Genomic DNA, 17,103 nt, shown 5'->3' with positions numbered 1-17,103 from the left:
GTACCCAACACTCCCAGACGAAGAATTTAACTCTTTCTCTACCGCAGCTCACCCGATAGCTGTGATGAAGCATGTTGCGGATGAAGATGGTACTACACGTACCACTGTCATCTCACGCACACGCACTCAACCAGAAATTCAAGAGCTTTGCAAGGAATCTAAAATAAGATCAGAAGAGACCTTGGCAATGTGGTTAGGACAGTTAATAGTGGAATTAGGATCTGACACCTTGGACAAAGAAGAAGCGAGTGCCTTAACCTGACAGGCGGCATGGAGTGGTGAGCATGCTACCGACTTGAATGCGGTCACAGACAGTGCCCACTGGCCCATCCCGATCCTGGCGCTCGTAGTGGGACAGGTAACCCACAAATTTCACACCTGGCACGAAGGTCGTCCATAGAAGGCTACTGCGGAGCAACTCCTCCTGGCTATAGTTGGGGTGTCATATCTCTCATGGAGCCCAAGAACAAATCCAATGGGACTAACTGCCGCGCAACGAAAAGAGAGATGGGCCCATCGCCACCTATCGGACCCTGGGGCAATCCCAACGCCCTTGGAAGCTATAGATGCCTGCGTGGAGGTATATGGAGGAGCAAATGCTGTTACACTCCGACTCTTCCTGAACCCAATGGCAGGTCAACCGGTGGGAAATCTCTTAGGCCACCTCCCACGTCTACAGGCACTTATGCAACAAGGTGAAGAAGTTTCTGATACTATAAGGGACCGACCTTCGGCATACCCAGCCGGAACACTGAGACCCAGACGGCAAGAAAATTTATCCCTCGATGAGAGCAAGGGTGGTCACCTCCAGGAACCCCGAAGAAAAGAACCCTGAAGGAAAGAACTATGTTTGATTTTCTTCTCTCCCGCACCGGACTTACAAAGGCACAGCTACAAATTTTGGGAGAACGAACCCAATATCGTATAGCCGAAGCATTAGGATTTAAATTCGAGGACCCATCAAAAAACGAGTAATGGCCGGCGGCTCTGCCGGCGGCCTTCTCCAGTTCAAACCTGACCCTACTGATTCTCGACCATACGCCGAACTCACTGTTTACAACCCTACCGATCTGGATGACCAACAACAAGCATTCTTCCTTCTCGATACTGGAGCTCAAACCAATGTGATTACCTCAATGATACCTCATCAAAAGACCACCAAAACAATCAAGGTACAAGGGCTTAATGCTATCACTGTCACAACGAAGGTCAAATTTTGGGTCCAAGGCCACTGATACCCCCTAAAGGCTGTCCTAGGGGGCATCAACATTTTAGGGATCCCGGGGATAAAAGCGCTTGACCTTAAAGAACAAGTGCTACAGGCATTACCTGTCATTATCCCAGAACAGGATTGGCATCGACCAATGCTTCGTAACAACTCCACCTGGCGATATCGACCAATCCCGACTAAGGGTTCTCTAAAGCAGTCCCTTATTGACCTCCTGAGGCGACTTGAGCGACGAGGCTGTATTAAGACTGTAACAGCCAGCACCCACCTGTCATCAGGATGGGGGGTAGCGAAACCTGGAAAGCCTAATGAAGCCCAGTTGGTTGTGGACTACAGAGAAGTCAACAAAAGGTGTCAGGTACTTCAACTACCTAATCCATCTACTCTGCCACAATGTATGTTTGAGATGGCACGGTTCCAACAAAATAAGTGGGTTGGAGTCACATTGGATCTTAAAAATATGTTCTTTTCCATCCCGATAAATGACCCGGAAGGAATACTAAACATGTGTATTGATGGCATCATGTATAGGTGGACGGTCTGTCCACAAGGATATCGTAACACTCCATCACTAGCCACTGGTGCCATGAATAACACCCTAAAGAATTTTCGAGCTTCATACTCTCTTCCCCCAGAGAAGGAACTAAAGATTTGGAGTTACGTCGATGATATCGCCATCATGGGTCGCAATAGTTCCGTAGTTACTAGTATAGTCAATCAACTAGTCACTCACCTTCAGAGTGAGGGATGGACAATCAATGAGGAAAAGTCGTGTTTAGAACCTGTAAATGACATTACTTTCCTCGGTACCCGATACATCGGTTCCATCCGCCACGGAATCTCGCGTGAGGGTCCTAACATCGATCCATTGAAAACATTCTTCCCTACAACTAAGAGGCACTTTCAACAGCTGTTGGGTCATTTGAATTGGTATCGACATTATATTGGACCTAGTGATTTGGCCCTCCTCACTAAATTGCAGCGACAGATCCGTGATAAGTCTCGAAAGTCCACGCCCTGGACAAAAGGAGATCAGCAGAACCTGCTTTGCCTGCTAGCTATGGTTAAAGATACACAACTCCATGCCATCGATCTGCGTGAGTCACTAACCGTAACCCTCGGGTTCACCACCAACCATGTGTGGGCTGTCGCACATAACCCTCACAATGAGCTAGTATATATAGCCCATAAAACGCTTCAAGCGGCACAACATCGATATGGAGCTGTAGGAAAAATCCTCCTAGCTGAACAACTGGTGGAGTCTTTAGCAAGGGGGCATGGGACGTTACGCGCTCCCGGTGCCACATTGTTACCCTTGCTGGATGCAGACAGTGTTGACCCACATTTTCAGGGAGAATCTAAGACCTGGAATACGCTAGTGCTTACCCACCATTACAACTGGCATTGTTGGAGGTTGGAAGACACGGTACCTGATCCAAGCCCAGAAGATGAGGAGAAGCTCCCTACATTGTATGGAACTTCAGCCCCAGTGTGGATGGCCTCAGATGGAAACTCCCGGCATGGTGGAGGCTATGGGTATTATTGCAAAGCTTGTAACGATAAGAAAATCTTTCAAGCCGACCCAGATGATAATTGGGCCCAAAGATGTGAATTATTAGGATTCCTCAAGGTACTAGAACATTGTCTGACACATCATAACAATACACTCCCAGTTCCGATCATCGCAATCGATTCACAATACATTTATAAAATTCTTACGGGCACAGCTTTTCCCTCTGAATATTTGAATGATTGGCAAGATATTTGGGAAACGTTAACTAAATTTGTGCGCCTCCCATTGATTAGGCACACTAAGTCCCATCGTCCAGATACCGATCCAGTGCATGAGGTAATTGATAAGCTTTTAGAAGATCCACTCCGGACCAACATAGATGTGATAGGCAAGACTACCTCCGGTCCATGCCTCGCATGGCTTCATGAGAATTGGGGTCACCTGGGACCACGAGCTTGCCATCAACGTTGGTGCCGAACCCTTACGGAGCCAGCCTCATACGGAGCTCGGCGTGATTGGGAAAAGGTAGCTCAGGCCTGTGAGATATGTGCTAAAGAAAAGTGCCATAGAACCAAGCACCAACTCGGAGCTTTCGATTCTTCACAGTTTCAGGCAGGAAAAGTTTGGCAGGTAGATTTACTGGGACCCCTCCCAGGGTCTAAGCCACCAAATAAAGGATTAGTTGTTGTCGATTTGGGAACAAGACAGTTACAGGTTATCCCCCTGCGAAGGAGCAATGCTACTGCTGTCATTTATGCTTTGACTGCTATATTTGCTACCTGGCAACCCCCTCATGAGATTCAGTCTGATGAAGGACCCCCGTTTAATTCAAACGCTCTGGACAAATTCGCTCATCTTCATAATGTAGCCTGGCATCTTCATTTGCCGTACCACCCGCAGTCCAACAGTGTTGTCGAAAGACACATAGGTCTGTACAAAGAACAACTTCGCCTTAGAGGAGGAGGAACGTTTAAAAATTGGACTAAATTTAATCATGATGTCCTTATTTCACTAAACACTGCTAAACTGTTATGGGACGAAGCTAATGTCCAGAAACCTCCACCTTGGGAGCCCAAGTTCCAACCAGACAAGTTAGTGTGGATTTCAATACCGCACCCCCATCAGTCTCATCCACAGGTTCACAAAGGGACCGTTCAGCGGTCGGGACAGTATCCTAATACCTATTCTGTCCAATTAGAAGAAAAGCCCGATCGTCCTCCTATTATCGTTCATCACAACTGGATGACCCACCGTTCCAATGTTCCCCCAGTATCCTTACAGTAAATCCAATTATGAGTCTTTTTGTTTTGTGTTGTTGTTTTCTTTCTTCACAGGTCTAACCCCAGAAAAGCAATAATCCACAACTGCCCGATTGTGAGATTCATCGAGCACCAGACTGCAGTTCGTTCAAATCAATAGTGATGGTTGTGAAGGAGACACTGAGACGGCGAACGTCCATTTGCTCAGGACTTACTATAACACTATTCACTCTCATTTTATTAAGTATTTTATTGACACTGTCTATTAGTAGGAGAGGACGGGCTAACTACCAGACGAAGGAAGTCCCAAGCAGATGTTCTCCAATCAGACGATGATCAACAGTTGTTGTTATATGTTCAAAGTTATTGTATTTTGTAATTTGTTGAAAAGACCGGCCTATCAAGTTGTTTGTTTATATATATATATATACATATATTACTGGTTGTTAAAACTTTGCCAGGTCAGTGAGTCCCAAAACAAAGATGCTGTATGATGTGCTCATGTGTCTAAAATTCCAGTTGTGCCGTTGGCAAGGGGGCATGTCACAACCCAGTGATTTTGGTGCCTCGGCACGGTGGAATTTTCCCACCGCATGAGAGCCTCTTGCAAAGTAAAGGCTTTCTGTTGCAGCAGAAAACCCCCGGTGCAAGAGAGTTCCTGCCATTAGAATTCAAATTTGTGTCCCGCTATTGGCCAGCTCTAAATTATTCCTACGTGGAGGCTAGTAATTGGCTTGCTAGCCATTTAAAATTTCGCATGACTTCTGCCCAAGTTGGAGAACTTTGAGCATACTGCAGAGTGCCTCTGAAGAGATCTGACTCGTGGCTGAGCTGATCGATAGACTGATCACCTATTGATTCTTCTCCCCGTCGCCAAGCACAATCCCAGACGTATCCTTTTCCTTGCCGGCTTGGTTTGTGGACGGACGTGCTGGCCTGAGCCCTGCCAGCTGGAACAACTAACGTAGTTGTTCAAATGACCGGACCGTTTTTGTCGCAACCGCAAGCGACATAAGTAAAGTTTTACAACCATAAAGCTTTCTCGGTCTCTCTATTCACCAGCCCGCCCCGACGAATGAGCAATTATTAAATCACCTCAAGTCAGCTTTGGCCGTCCGAGACAGTTCCCAGCACTCGGGAACCAGCAGCGGGAAGGAGAGGATCCAGGCACACGTGTGTCCCCTAACTAACTCACTGACCGGAGGCGGAAGCAGCAGCAGCAGCAGCAGCAGCAGAGGAATCAGCAGCGGGGGCACTAACAGCTGATCCCCCGAAGGTAAGTGGGGTGGAGGGACCCGGCACAGCTGAGCTGGATCCAGAGGGGAAGCCCCCCGGGTCCCATATAGCTGAGCCGGTAGGGAGCTGCGCAGCACGAACAGAGCGCGCAAACAGGCATGCTCTGTAAGAGCGCGCCGGTGTTTGCGCAGGCGTTCACGCTGGTGGGCGGGCAGGAAGGGCCAGGAGAGAGACTCCTGTAAGGGTAGAGCGTAGACACCAGACAGATCTACAAACAGCAGCTTATAGAATCGTGTCGACGAGGAATGCTGCTAGGGTCTCTGCCCAGGGGGCCAAGCCTACCCGGGGCTGGTCTGAGGCGTCCACCCAGACCGAGCCCATGGGGGAGCTGATGTCCCCCTACCTCCTGGCCTGCGGGGGATCCCCAGCAGGGTCGGGGGGGCAGAGATTGGGGGCCCCCACACCTGTCCAGCAGGAGCCCGTCTTAGGGCTCTGGAGGCACAGGTGAGGGAGCTCCGGGAGGAGGTTAGCAGGCTGAGGGGGATCAGGGAGGCGGAGGATGAAATTAACAGTTATTTTCTTTCCCTGCCAGACCAGGCACCTAAGAAAGAAGCATCCCGGGAGGTGCCCTCCACAGCAGAGTGGCAGACGGTCACCTCCAGGACCGGAGCTGCTCGCAGCGAACTGGTACCAGTTCCACCAGTCCAACTGGAGAACAGGTATGCAGCCCTGGCGACCCTGCAGGAGATAGAAGGAGAGGAGGAAACCCTTGAGCAGGAAGCAACACCACATTCTCCACACTCCAAACAGGTCAAGAGATCCAAGCGGACCCAGAGGAGGAGGCGATGAGTGCTCATCATAGGCGACTCCATCCTGAGAGGTACGGAATGGCCCATCTGTCACCAGGACCCCTCAACACGAGAGGTCTACTGTGTGCCCGGAGCGAAGATTCGGGACGTGACAGAAGTAATCCAGGCCAGGATTAAGCCCACCGATTACTACCCCATGGTCCTAATCCATGTGGGTACTAATGATGCGGCCAGGAGAGCCCCCGATCACCTGATGGCGGACTACAGTGCTCTGGGCAGCGTGCTGAGGGAGTTCGGTGCACAGGTGGTATTCTCTTCCATCCTACCAGTGAACGGACGTGGAAGACGGCATGAGAACTGCATTAGAGGGACCAACTGGTGGCTTCGGCAGTGGTGTCTCGAGGCAGGCTTTGGCTTTCTGGACAATGACCAGCACATCATGACGAAGGACATGCTCAGTTGGGATGGGCTTCACCTGTCCCCCAAAGGTAAGAGTGTGTTTTCTTCTAGGTTGGCGGATCTCCTGCAGTGGGCTTTAAATTAGGCTCGTCGGGGGGAGGGGAAGATGAGGGTGGGGGAAGCTGTGGACCACTAAACCATGTGGCACCCACAAGGACAGCCCAGCCTGAAGAAGGAGAACATTGGGAACCTGCAAGCCATGGGGTGGCCAGCACTACAGCACAGGTAAGCAATAAGCAGGTAAGAAATAAGGGGCCTCTTGGGATTCAGAGTTGGGGGGCAGCAAAGACACCGGTTACAGGGCTCAAGTGCCTATATACTAATGCTAGCAGCATGGGGAGCAAGCAGGATGAACTAGCGCTCCTGCTTGCAGAAAACACCTATGACTTAGCAGGGCTAACAGAAACCTGGTGGGATTTGTCCCACGACTAGGCGGTACATATTGAGGGTTATAGGCTGTACATAAAGGACAGGGTGGGGAAGAAAGGGGGAGGGGTTGCACTCTATGTCAATGAGCAACATACATCGACCCTCATCAAGACAGAATCGAAGGATGAGGAAGTAGAAGGATTGTGGGTTAGGTTACATGGGGGGCAAGGAGAAAGGGATTTGGTGGTAGGGGTCTGCTACAGACCCCCACACCAAGGGGAAGAACTAGATTCGGGGCTCCTGAGGCAGCTCTTGGAGACCATAAAAGCTAAGGAGGCGGTAGTCATGGGGGACCTAAACTACGCAGACATCTGCTGGGAGACGCAGACGGTAAAGTCCCACCGTTCACGCAGGTTTCTAACCTGTGTACAGGACCTCCACCTGACACAGGAGGTACACGGTCCCACTAGGGGGAATGCCATACTGGATCTGGTATTGGCAATGGGGGATGACATGGTAGGGGACCTACAGATCGGTAGCCATCTGGGGGACAGTGATCACCTAATAATAGAATTCTTCCTAAGACGTCGAGTGGGTAAGGTAACTAGTAGGGTGAAAGTGCTAGACTTTAGGAAAGCTGATTTCAATGAACTCAGGCGATTAGTCAAGGACACACTGCAGAGTAGGAGTTTTGAAGTGATGGAAGCCCAAGAAGGGTGGCTGTGCCTTAAGGAAATGATCCTTCGGGCACAAAGGGAGACAATCCCGATGGGAGGAAAAAGAGGGAAAGGGGCCAGGAGGCTTCCATGGCTGACCAGAGAAATCCAGGGCAGCCTACGGGCCAAAAGGGGAGCACATAAAAAGTGAAAACAGGGAGAGATCACCAAAGAGGAGTATACCTCCTCTGCTCGCACTTGTAGAGAGGCAGTTAGACGGGCCAAAGCTACCATGGAGCGGAGGATGGCATCCCAAGTAAAGGATAACAAGAAATTGTTCTTTAGATATATAGGGACTAAAAGGAAGGCCCAGGAAGGAATAGGACCCCTACTAAATGGGCAGAAGCAATTGGTGATGGACAGGGGGGACAAGGCTGAACTCCTCAATGAGTTCTTTGTCTCAGTGTTCCTAAGAGGGGGGCAAGACAAGTGTCTCACTGGGGTTGTAGAGAGGCAGCAGCAAGGCACCAGACTACCATGCGTAGACCCTGAGATGGTGCAGAGTAACTTGGAAGAACTGGATGCCTTTAAGTCGGCAGGCCCGGATGAGCTCCATCCGAGGGTACTGAAGGCACTGGCCGACATCATTGCACAGCCACTGGCAGGAATATTTGATAGCTCGTGGCGCACGGGCCAAGTCCCGGAGGACTGGAAAAGGGCCAATGTGGTCCCCATTTTCAAGAAGGGGAGGAAGGAGGACCCGGGCAACTATAGGCCAGTCAGTCTCACCTCCATCCTTGGCAAAGTCTTTGAAAAAATTATCAAGGCTCACATTTGCGAGAGCCCGGCACGACAAATTATGCTGAGGGGAAACCAGCACGGGTTTGTGGCGGGTAGATCGTGCCTGACCAATCTAGTCTCTTTTTATGACCAGGTTACGAAATGCCTGGACACAGGAGTAGGGGTAGATGTCGTATACTTAGACTTCAGGAAGGCCTTCGATACGGTATCCCACCCCATACTAGTGAACAAGTTAAGAGGCTGTGACTTGGATGACTACACAGTCCGGTGGGTGGCGAATTGGCTAGAGGGTCGCACCCAGAGAGTTTTGGTGGATGGCTCGGTTTCGAACTGGAAGGGTGTGGGCAGTGGGGTCCCGCGGGGCTCAGTCCTTGGACCGATAATCTTTAATGTCTTCATCAGCGACTTGGACAAGGGAGTGAAATGTACTCTGTCCAAGTTTGCAGATGACACAAAACTGTGGGGAGAAGTGGACACACCGGAGGGCAGGGAACAGCTGCAGGCAGACCTGGATAGGTTGGACAAGTGGGCAGAAAACAACAGGATGCAGTTCAACAAGGAGAAATGCAAAGTGCTGCACCTAGGGAGGAAAAATGGCCAGCACACCTACTGCCTAGGAAATGACCTGCTGGGTGGCATGGAAGTGGAAAGGGATCTTGGAGTCCTAGTGGACTCCAAGATGAACATGAGCCGGCAGTGTGATGAAGCCATCAGAAAAGCTAGTGGCACTTTATCATGCATGAGCAGATGCATGATGAATAGATCCAAAGAGGTGATACTTCCCCTCTATCGGGCGCTGGTCAGACCGCAGTTGGAGTACTGAGTGCAATTCTGGGCACTGCACTTCAAGAGGGATGCGGATAACCTGTAGAGGGTCCAGAGAAGGGCCACTCATATGGTTAAGGGCTTGCAGACCAAGCCCTACAAGGAGAGACTAGAGAAACTGGACCTTTTCAGCCTCCGCAAGAGAAGGTTGAGAGGCGACCTTGTGGCTGCCTATAAGTTCATCACAGGGGCGCAGAAGGGAATTGGTGAGGTTTTATTCACCAAGGTGCCCCCAGGGGTTACAAGAAATAATGGCTACAAGCTAGCAGAGAGCAGATTTAGACTAGACATTAGGAAGAACTTCTTCACAGTTTGAGTGGCCAAGGTCTGGAACGGGCTCCCAAGGGAGGTGGTGCTCTCCCCTACCCTGGGGGTCTTCAAGAGGAGGTTAGATAGGCATCTAGCTGGGGTCATCTAGACCTAGCACTCTTTCCTGCCTATGCAGGGGGTCGGACTCAATGATCTATTGAGGTCCCTTCTGACCCTAACATCTATGAATCTATGAATGAATCTATAAGGGCAGGAAGAAGACCCAGTTTGTTTTCTTTTCTGTTTTCTTTGGAGTGGGAGAAGATTCCTCCCAGAGATATCAGGGATAGTGTGTGGTGACTGTCCGGACAATAGGCCAGGAAAAAAAAAAATGGTTAAATACATGTCAGGTCATTGTGTTGCTCCAAGCCTGGTGAAGGATAACCAGGCTCAGCAGGGTTATTGATTGGTCAAATCAGAGATATACAAAGTGTTTAGACTGCTCTGAGGCAGACTGCATGGACTGCTGCATTAAGACCGGGTGGAAGGGCAAGGGTATAAGGGTTGGTGGAGCCCTCACTACACTGAGACAGACCTCAAGACCAATAACGTTAAAAAACCGCATGTCCAGGCATTTCTTTTCTCCCATAACAACAAGTCATGGCCCAAAAGATCGTAGGCATGTGGAAATGTTCCAGCAGGATATTGTGGCAGGCTTCAGCCAGGCGGCTGAAGTGAAAAGACTGTCTTGGTATAGAAAACAGACTGAGAAAGAAAGGGGAAAGCTCCCAGACAAGGTAGCAAATACAAGAGACTGACTAAATACAGCAAAATTGAGGCAATCATCTGGCCCAAAATAGCTGGGTCGCCTTTGGTGAGAGCCCTCCTTTGTGCACAGAGTAAATAACTCTGCCATAGTATTGTACTTGTGTCGGTAAGTTCTATCCTACAGTAAAGTGAATTAGTTTACTACAACCTAATAGCACTGCACATGTAGACACTTTACTGTGGAGCTAATTAGTCAACTTGGCAGTAAAGCACATGTGTAGATGCCCTACACATCTAAAAAAGGGATAATAATGCTGACTTAAAACTAACCATATTATCACTCAAGAGTCATGGAACTATAGTGGAGACAATTCCAAGGGTCACAAAAAGTTATAAAAAGTACTTTAAAATACCTGTGCTAGTCTCACTACTGACTCAAATGATAACACTTGTATATTCATCAGAATGGAGAATTTTTTTTCCAGTAATTGAGCGAGCTTGTCACAAAACACTGAAAAACTGTGCTAAAATCCTTCTTGAGCAATTCACTCATTCAACCTCTTCCTTCACATCAAACACCATTCATAAGACTGAACATGTTTTACCTGTTTGTTCATGGCAAACAAAGGAGATATTCTACCCAGTATAGCAATAACTGTTATTTTAAAAAATTGCAGTTATGAAAAAGGGCACTATTACAGCTCTGGTAAAGCATGTTGGAATATATTCTCCAGGTGAAGCTCTCAGGAGATTATAAATGCAACATCCTAAATATTCACCTCCTTAGCTTTATTAGCTGTTTGATTTTTTTGTTTCTTTATTTGGGACAGAATTGTTGTCTGGCTAACAGGAGCTGTGATTTCTGTGCTTCTGGGGGTTCCCCCCCTCCCCCCCCCCTCTTCCAAGATAAGAGAAAATAAAAATATTTTGACTTGCAAGCTAGAGAGGAATAGAAGCAGCTGTGACACTGGTAAAAAAAAAATTCTAAATAAAACCTTCTTGAGAATAAGGAGGAAGAGTCATGACAAGGAATGATTTTTGTTTTCTAATAACAAATGGCAGCTGGATTAAGATACCAGGTCATCAGTGCCTGAGGTATTTGTTCAAATCTTTCATTTCCTAAAGTTCAACTGGCAGCAAGTGCCTCCATCTCAGTACCTTTGTCATCTTGAATATTAATCCTTGTGGCACACAGTAAAATATTATTTTTGCAAACGAAGTTCCTATTCTTTACCCCCAAAGAGATGCAAACTTCAATTCTGATAGTCTGCAAACTGCACTGGAGGTAGGTGTGAAACAAATTTATCTTCTCAAAACACGGATGCTTATACTCCCCTCCAAGGTACCACATACTGCTTCTGATCCAGCAACTTTGCAAATTGCTTTCCTACACTTCAGAAAAAGCACTGATTATTCCAAATCCAAATGATGTAGTGAAAACACATTCTGCAATATGACAACAATTAAGTAGGGGGATTTTATTTATAGATATGTAATAAACACAGTTAATCACCACCATCAGAGTTGATTTCTAGACTCAGTTTAGGTGAGATTTAGAATGCCTAATTCATTATCAGCTTCAAAATGATGCATGTTCATCAACACTAGTTGTTTCACTTTAGATAAAATACAATACAATATAGCTGTAATTAAATCATACTCCAGGGAAGAGATAATAGTGAATTATAAGATGTCTTGAGAAGTGATAATAATTACTCCATAGGGGTTCTTTTCTATTACAGTTTAAATACTTTTAAGATTTAGGAGAAAAAACTTCATTTGAAATAACTGCTAAAGATCAAAGTAAACAAAGGAATTGTCATTAAGCAGTGTTAGACTTAACCAGTGCAAACATCTCTGGCAGTGCTGCAGGTCTCCTACTTCAGTTGAAGGCAAAAGGATTAGAGATTTGCATTCAAAAACTACTGTATTATCACCTCAAAACTGCAAGTAGTGACATAATTGCATTTTCTTAATTATGGATAGGTAGTACTATTTAGAGCAGAATATTGGCCAAAGTCAAGAGCACAGCAAAGATGACAACAAAATATTATAGGCAAAGAAGGAGAAAGGCTGTGGATCCTGACAACTAAAAAGGCATCGGAGATCTTTTGATTAATTTGAATGAATTTAAGTTGTCAGAGCCTGAGTAAATTCACCCCAAAATGCTGAAGAAATTGGCTGAAGGGATCTTCACAGGCAATAGCTTTTACCAGCTTCTGGGACACATGCAAAGCTCCATAGGACTGGAAAAGGGCTAATAAAGCCTATCTTAAAAAAATGAGAGGGGGATGGGAGGACCTGGGGAATTATAGACAAGTCAGCCTGCCTTTAATACTGGAGACATTGGAGAAAATTATTTAAAAGTCCATTTGTAAACATCTGGAGAAGGAAAGGGCGATGGCTAGCAGGCAGCATGGATTTGTTAAAGGACAAATCAAACCAAACCAACTTGATCTCCTTTGACAGGCTAACTAGCTGGGTGGATGAAAGCAATGTAGTGACATAGTATACTTGCACTTTAGTAAGGCTTTAGATAGAGCCCCACATGACATTCTCATAAATAAACTGGAGAGATCTGGTCTTGATAAAATTACTGTTAGATAAATATGCCAGTGACTCAATAACTTCAAGATAAGGGGAATTATAAATGGATCACGGGCAGAATGGTTCGAGTGGAGTTCTGCAGGGGTCTGTCCTGGGTCTGCTGCTGCCTAGTATGCTTATTAATGATTTGGATGCAATGGAATGCACTGCCCAGGGAAGTTGGGGGGGGAGGGAAATCTCCTTCATTGGAGGTTTCTAATTTTTAGCTAAAATTTTGACTAAATTTTTTAACAGGCAATAGAAAATAAACAGCATTCCAGCAACTGGAAGCAAAGATGGCTATTCACCCAATCTGGCCTTTTGCCAGCCCAGAATAGTTCCATTATAATGGAGATGTTTTAAGTTTTCTATAGCTACAGTTAAACTCTCGTAACATTTATGAAGAGTTTGGAAATTACCACATTTACTCCAAAAAAGGAGAATTGTTCTTCAGTAAGAAAAAAAAAGTCGCAGATGGCTTCTGAATCGCACAAAATCACCATGATTTGAGGCGATGTCTCCAAAAGTATTTGTTCCTATGCTACATCTGAAAATGTTAAGCAAAGCTCTCAATCATTTTTGGTATAGATAATTTTGAGCAAAATCACACTGTCAATCATTTCATTGGAAATTATTGGCCCAGCACTACTTCAGTTACTTTAAATTATTTTTCTTCTTTTTAGGTTTGAATTGCAATGGGAGCAAGGCTGAGTACTGCAGGCTTGATCCAAAACTCAGAAAACTAAATAGGATGCTGACATTAATGATACCATTTATGCAGTCCCTTATTATAGTGTGTGCTTGGTACATTAGCTTAGGTTGATGCTGCTCCTCATGACTGAATACAAAGGATACAAATGAGAAAGTAAAAAGGTACAAATGAGTGTGTTGTTGTCAATATTTTTACCAGCATGAGTTTAAAGCATTTATTTTTCAGCACTTAAAAATAACCATTCATGAGCTATGCAGATCACTTTAGGATATATAAAAACAAATAAAAATCTTAATACCACACCATCATGAGTTCTGTGTACATCATAGCACATGTATAGAGCTGAGATACCATGGTGATAGAGGCTAAATATAAGGTTTGAAGAGAAAAATAACCCATCTATTTTAGAAACAGCTAATGTTATCTAAAAAAAGATTTTCTACAAATAATGCCAAGATGTTAAGGTTCTCTCAAAACCTACTAAGTTTAGTAATAAGTGCTGGTTCCCACCGGGCATCTAGAAATCACCCTTTTCCGAAAGGTACCTGTTCCTAGCAGTAATAGTGTGAGATATTGACTATCCAGATCATTACTTGAACAGGACTGAACACTTCTTGAGGTGCATCTCAGACCTGAGAACGGGGAAGGGAGTAAAAGGGAACTCAGTGCTGGGTGGCAGAACATAGGAGTGCGACAGGGCACCAGGGGCTCCTGTTACATTAGAAGAGAGGCCACAGCAGGTACGTCCACAGGTGGAGGGAAGACAGCAGATTTTGGGCTAGCTGCAGGACAGTAGGCAGCCAGGGGCCCACAGGCTGCGTATTGTGGGGTCAGAAGACTAACAAGACAACTATAGGGCAGTGTCCTGGTTGGGCAGCAAGGGCACTGCTACAGTTTGGCCAGAAAAATAGCAGTAAGCTGCTTTGGAGGCTGAGGAGACATACCTGCAGCCGGTCAGGAGAGCACCTGACTGGAAGGGGAGAAGCCCAGGAGATATAAGCTTGGGTCCCAGAGGCAGAGGGGCAGTGCAGCCCTGAGCTCTGTAGGGAAAAAAGCTCTTGCCAGCTCAGGCTGGTGAGGAGTGCAAGCTGCAGGTCATGTCAGTTTTTATACCAATTTTATATCGGTGTGGCTGTAGGAGTGGAAAGAGAGCCATGGAGTGCCTGAGGGGCATGCCAGATTTTTGTCCCCCTTCCCACCCCAAGGCCCGGTCATGAGACAGAAGTGGCCTGAGCCCAGAGGGCATGACCAAGGCAGGCTGAGGGGAAGAGGGTCAGAGGCTGAGCCCAGAAGGGGCAATACAGATGGCCAGTGGCCAATGAGAGGCTGGAACTGAAAGGCCAGGCTACAGATAGTGGGGCTAGGCTACCAGTCCATAGCCTGTAGACTCAGGCTAAGGAGGTTGAGGCATATACAGGAAGACAAATGGTGACAGAGTGACATCCATAAGGCGTGGGCCTGGCTGGAGGACAGAGGGAGGGAGGACAGAGGCCACAAATTCAGCCCTTAAGGCAATTAGGGCCAGAGAAGCCCCAGGCCAAGAGAAAGAGAGAGCATGCACGCGAGAACGTGGTGTGTGTCAGGGTCTGAGCTCCCAAATCAAGCAGGCCAAGTCAAGCCCACAAAGGAGCGGAGGACTGAGAAGAGTACCCAGAGCTCACCAGGCTCTAAGGGCAGCGCCCTCTCTTTATTAATACCATCAAGGCATGGCAAACGAGGCACTAGGGTGAGACCCTGAGAGGCCAGAGTGAAAGCCAGGCAGAACTAGGGTAGCCACCAGAGGGGTGTCATGGCCACCCTCGGGCACCACAAGGAGACTCAAGTATGGCAGCTGCTAGTGCCAGCTCAGAGACTTAAGTTGCAATCCTGACCTCAATGAAAATCAAGAAAAATTTTCTCACTGATTTCCACTGGGCCAAGTTTCTACTTCAGAATCTCAAAAGTAGTCCTGCCTTTAATGCACGTAGCTGGCAGAGCACAGGTGTGACAGTCAAAGGCAAAAGATAAAAAGCAATATACCACATGGTTAGTCTCACCAGAGACATGGCACATGTATCTATATTGTCAATTAAAACAGGGTACCATATTTCACGTCTGATGCAGAATAAATGAGCATTTCAGATTATTTGTTTTCTAGCTTTATGGGTTAATAGAGCTCAGTGAGATTTCATTGCACATAATCTAAATGAGTCTGCATCCCAAGAAGACTGTCAGGCAGCTCAGAACCATGCCAGTTCATGGTGGAAAATTAAACCCACCTAATGCACTTCCCTAATACACAGTAATGAAGAGAAGTTTACAAGGAAAGAATAGTGGAGACAAAACAAGGAAGAAATTGGGAAATGCAAGTAATAAAAATTCCATGCCACGTCGCCTTGAAAATATGAGAAAAATACAGTGCACCTTCTTCTGAGGCACTTCTCAGGAGACAAGAATTTTGTAAATTATACTGCTCTGATGATATAAAAGTATTTCATACAGCTGTAGCTAGCAGCCGGGCTGGAGCTGGCTTATTAATATTGCATGGTGAAAAGATAAACTAAAAAGACAACTGCATTGTTGTTTAAGTTTAACTCCATGTCATTTACTAATGTCTGTGACTTTTGAAAAGCTAGCAATGAAATATGAGATGATGCTCTTAGAGTTGCCAAATATCGCAGACGGAACAAATCATCCATATGATGACTGGTCACTGGGAAAAGCGATGACAGTATCTAACAGAACATAAATGTTGCCCAAATGCTGCTTTATCTCCCTAATTGAGAGCTTGATGCTATCTGTGGATCAGCAGTGGCAAGTGACAATAAAATGTACAGTATTTGCATATGAGGGGTTAGCAGCAGCTTACAACTGGAACTGTGCCAGCATGCTGCTGTCCTTCAAGAAACTGCAGAAAACTTCAGGAACTTTGGCTGTTTTGCACACTAGATGGAACGTGCAACGTACATGAGCTCTCTTACATGTACTGTCGAGAGAGAGTTGGCAGCCTATGTGACGTTTCATAAAAAGCAAAAACCTAGCAGCTCAGGGAGTCATGGAGTTTTGATACTTCTTGCAGGGGGACTTTGGATCTACTCAAAAAATTATGCTCTCTCATCCAGTAAATTGCCTTTCAACTTGTGACTGGTATGATACAGAAAATGATCTATTGAAACTATGCAAGTATGGTTTAGTAATCAAATGTTTTTCATTTTATTAAGAATAAAGAGTGAAAAGGAACTGCTCATACAAAATGGGTAATTTACTTGAATTTATATCTATATAAAACATACATAAAACACTGTCTTTATAGAGAGAGATGTGGGTGGAAAGATAATATGAACTATTGTTTAAGGTGACTTTTAACACTGGTTTCTCTGAATTAATTTTTGAAGTTACCAAAATGGACTCTACTATGGTAAATGAAGGGTAATTTCTCAAGTTTAATTGTCTGCTTTATTTTCCATATAATAGTACAGTCTCTATATATTAGTTGAATATACTGTTGCCAAAGACAGGAGGGTTGCCATCAAATAAATGCTGGTGTTTATCATTAATCTTTTACAAAATTATGTGCAATTCCCCCAAAAAACCATTACTATAGGATTAGGTACCGTTCCAGTACACTGTATCCATGCTAGATGCCAGGCCAGG

General features: G+C 46.1%; 1 protein-coding gene across 2 annotated transcripts in view; it reads left to right on the top strand.

The window, feature by feature from the left end:
• Positions 1-272: 272 nt before the first annotated feature.
• The window catches only part of LOC132249976 (uncharacterized), a 34,126-nt gene continuing 17,295 nt past the window's right edge, over positions 273-17,103 (top strand). The window contains exons 1-5 of one of the 2 annotated variants that reach the window (XM_059725893.1): positions 273-5,276; positions 5,829-5,955; positions 6,047-6,116; positions 6,375-6,533; positions 13,442-16,703. In XM_059725893.1, coding sequence (XP_059581876.1) covers positions 1,365-4,025 — 2,661 coding nt within the window. In that variant the 5' untranslated portion in view covers positions 273-1,364 and the 3' untranslated portion in view covers positions 4,026-5,276; positions 5,829-5,955; positions 6,047-6,116; positions 6,375-6,533; positions 13,442-16,703. Of the gene's footprint in view, positions 5,277-5,828; positions 5,956-6,046; positions 6,117-6,374; positions 6,534-13,441; positions 16,704-17,103 lie in introns of those variants that run through there. The other variant, XM_059725894.1, reaches the window with a different exon arrangement.

Source organism: Alligator mississippiensis, chromosome 4 (assembly GCF_030867095.1).
Source record: "Alligator mississippiensis isolate rAllMis1 chromosome 4, rAllMis1, whole genome shotgun sequence".
Lineage (NCBI taxonomy): Eukaryota > Metazoa > Chordata > Crocodylia > Alligatoridae > Alligator > Alligator mississippiensis.
The sequence above is the reverse complement of the archived record's forward strand: the minus strand, read 5'-3'. Positions and strand labels throughout refer to the sequence as shown.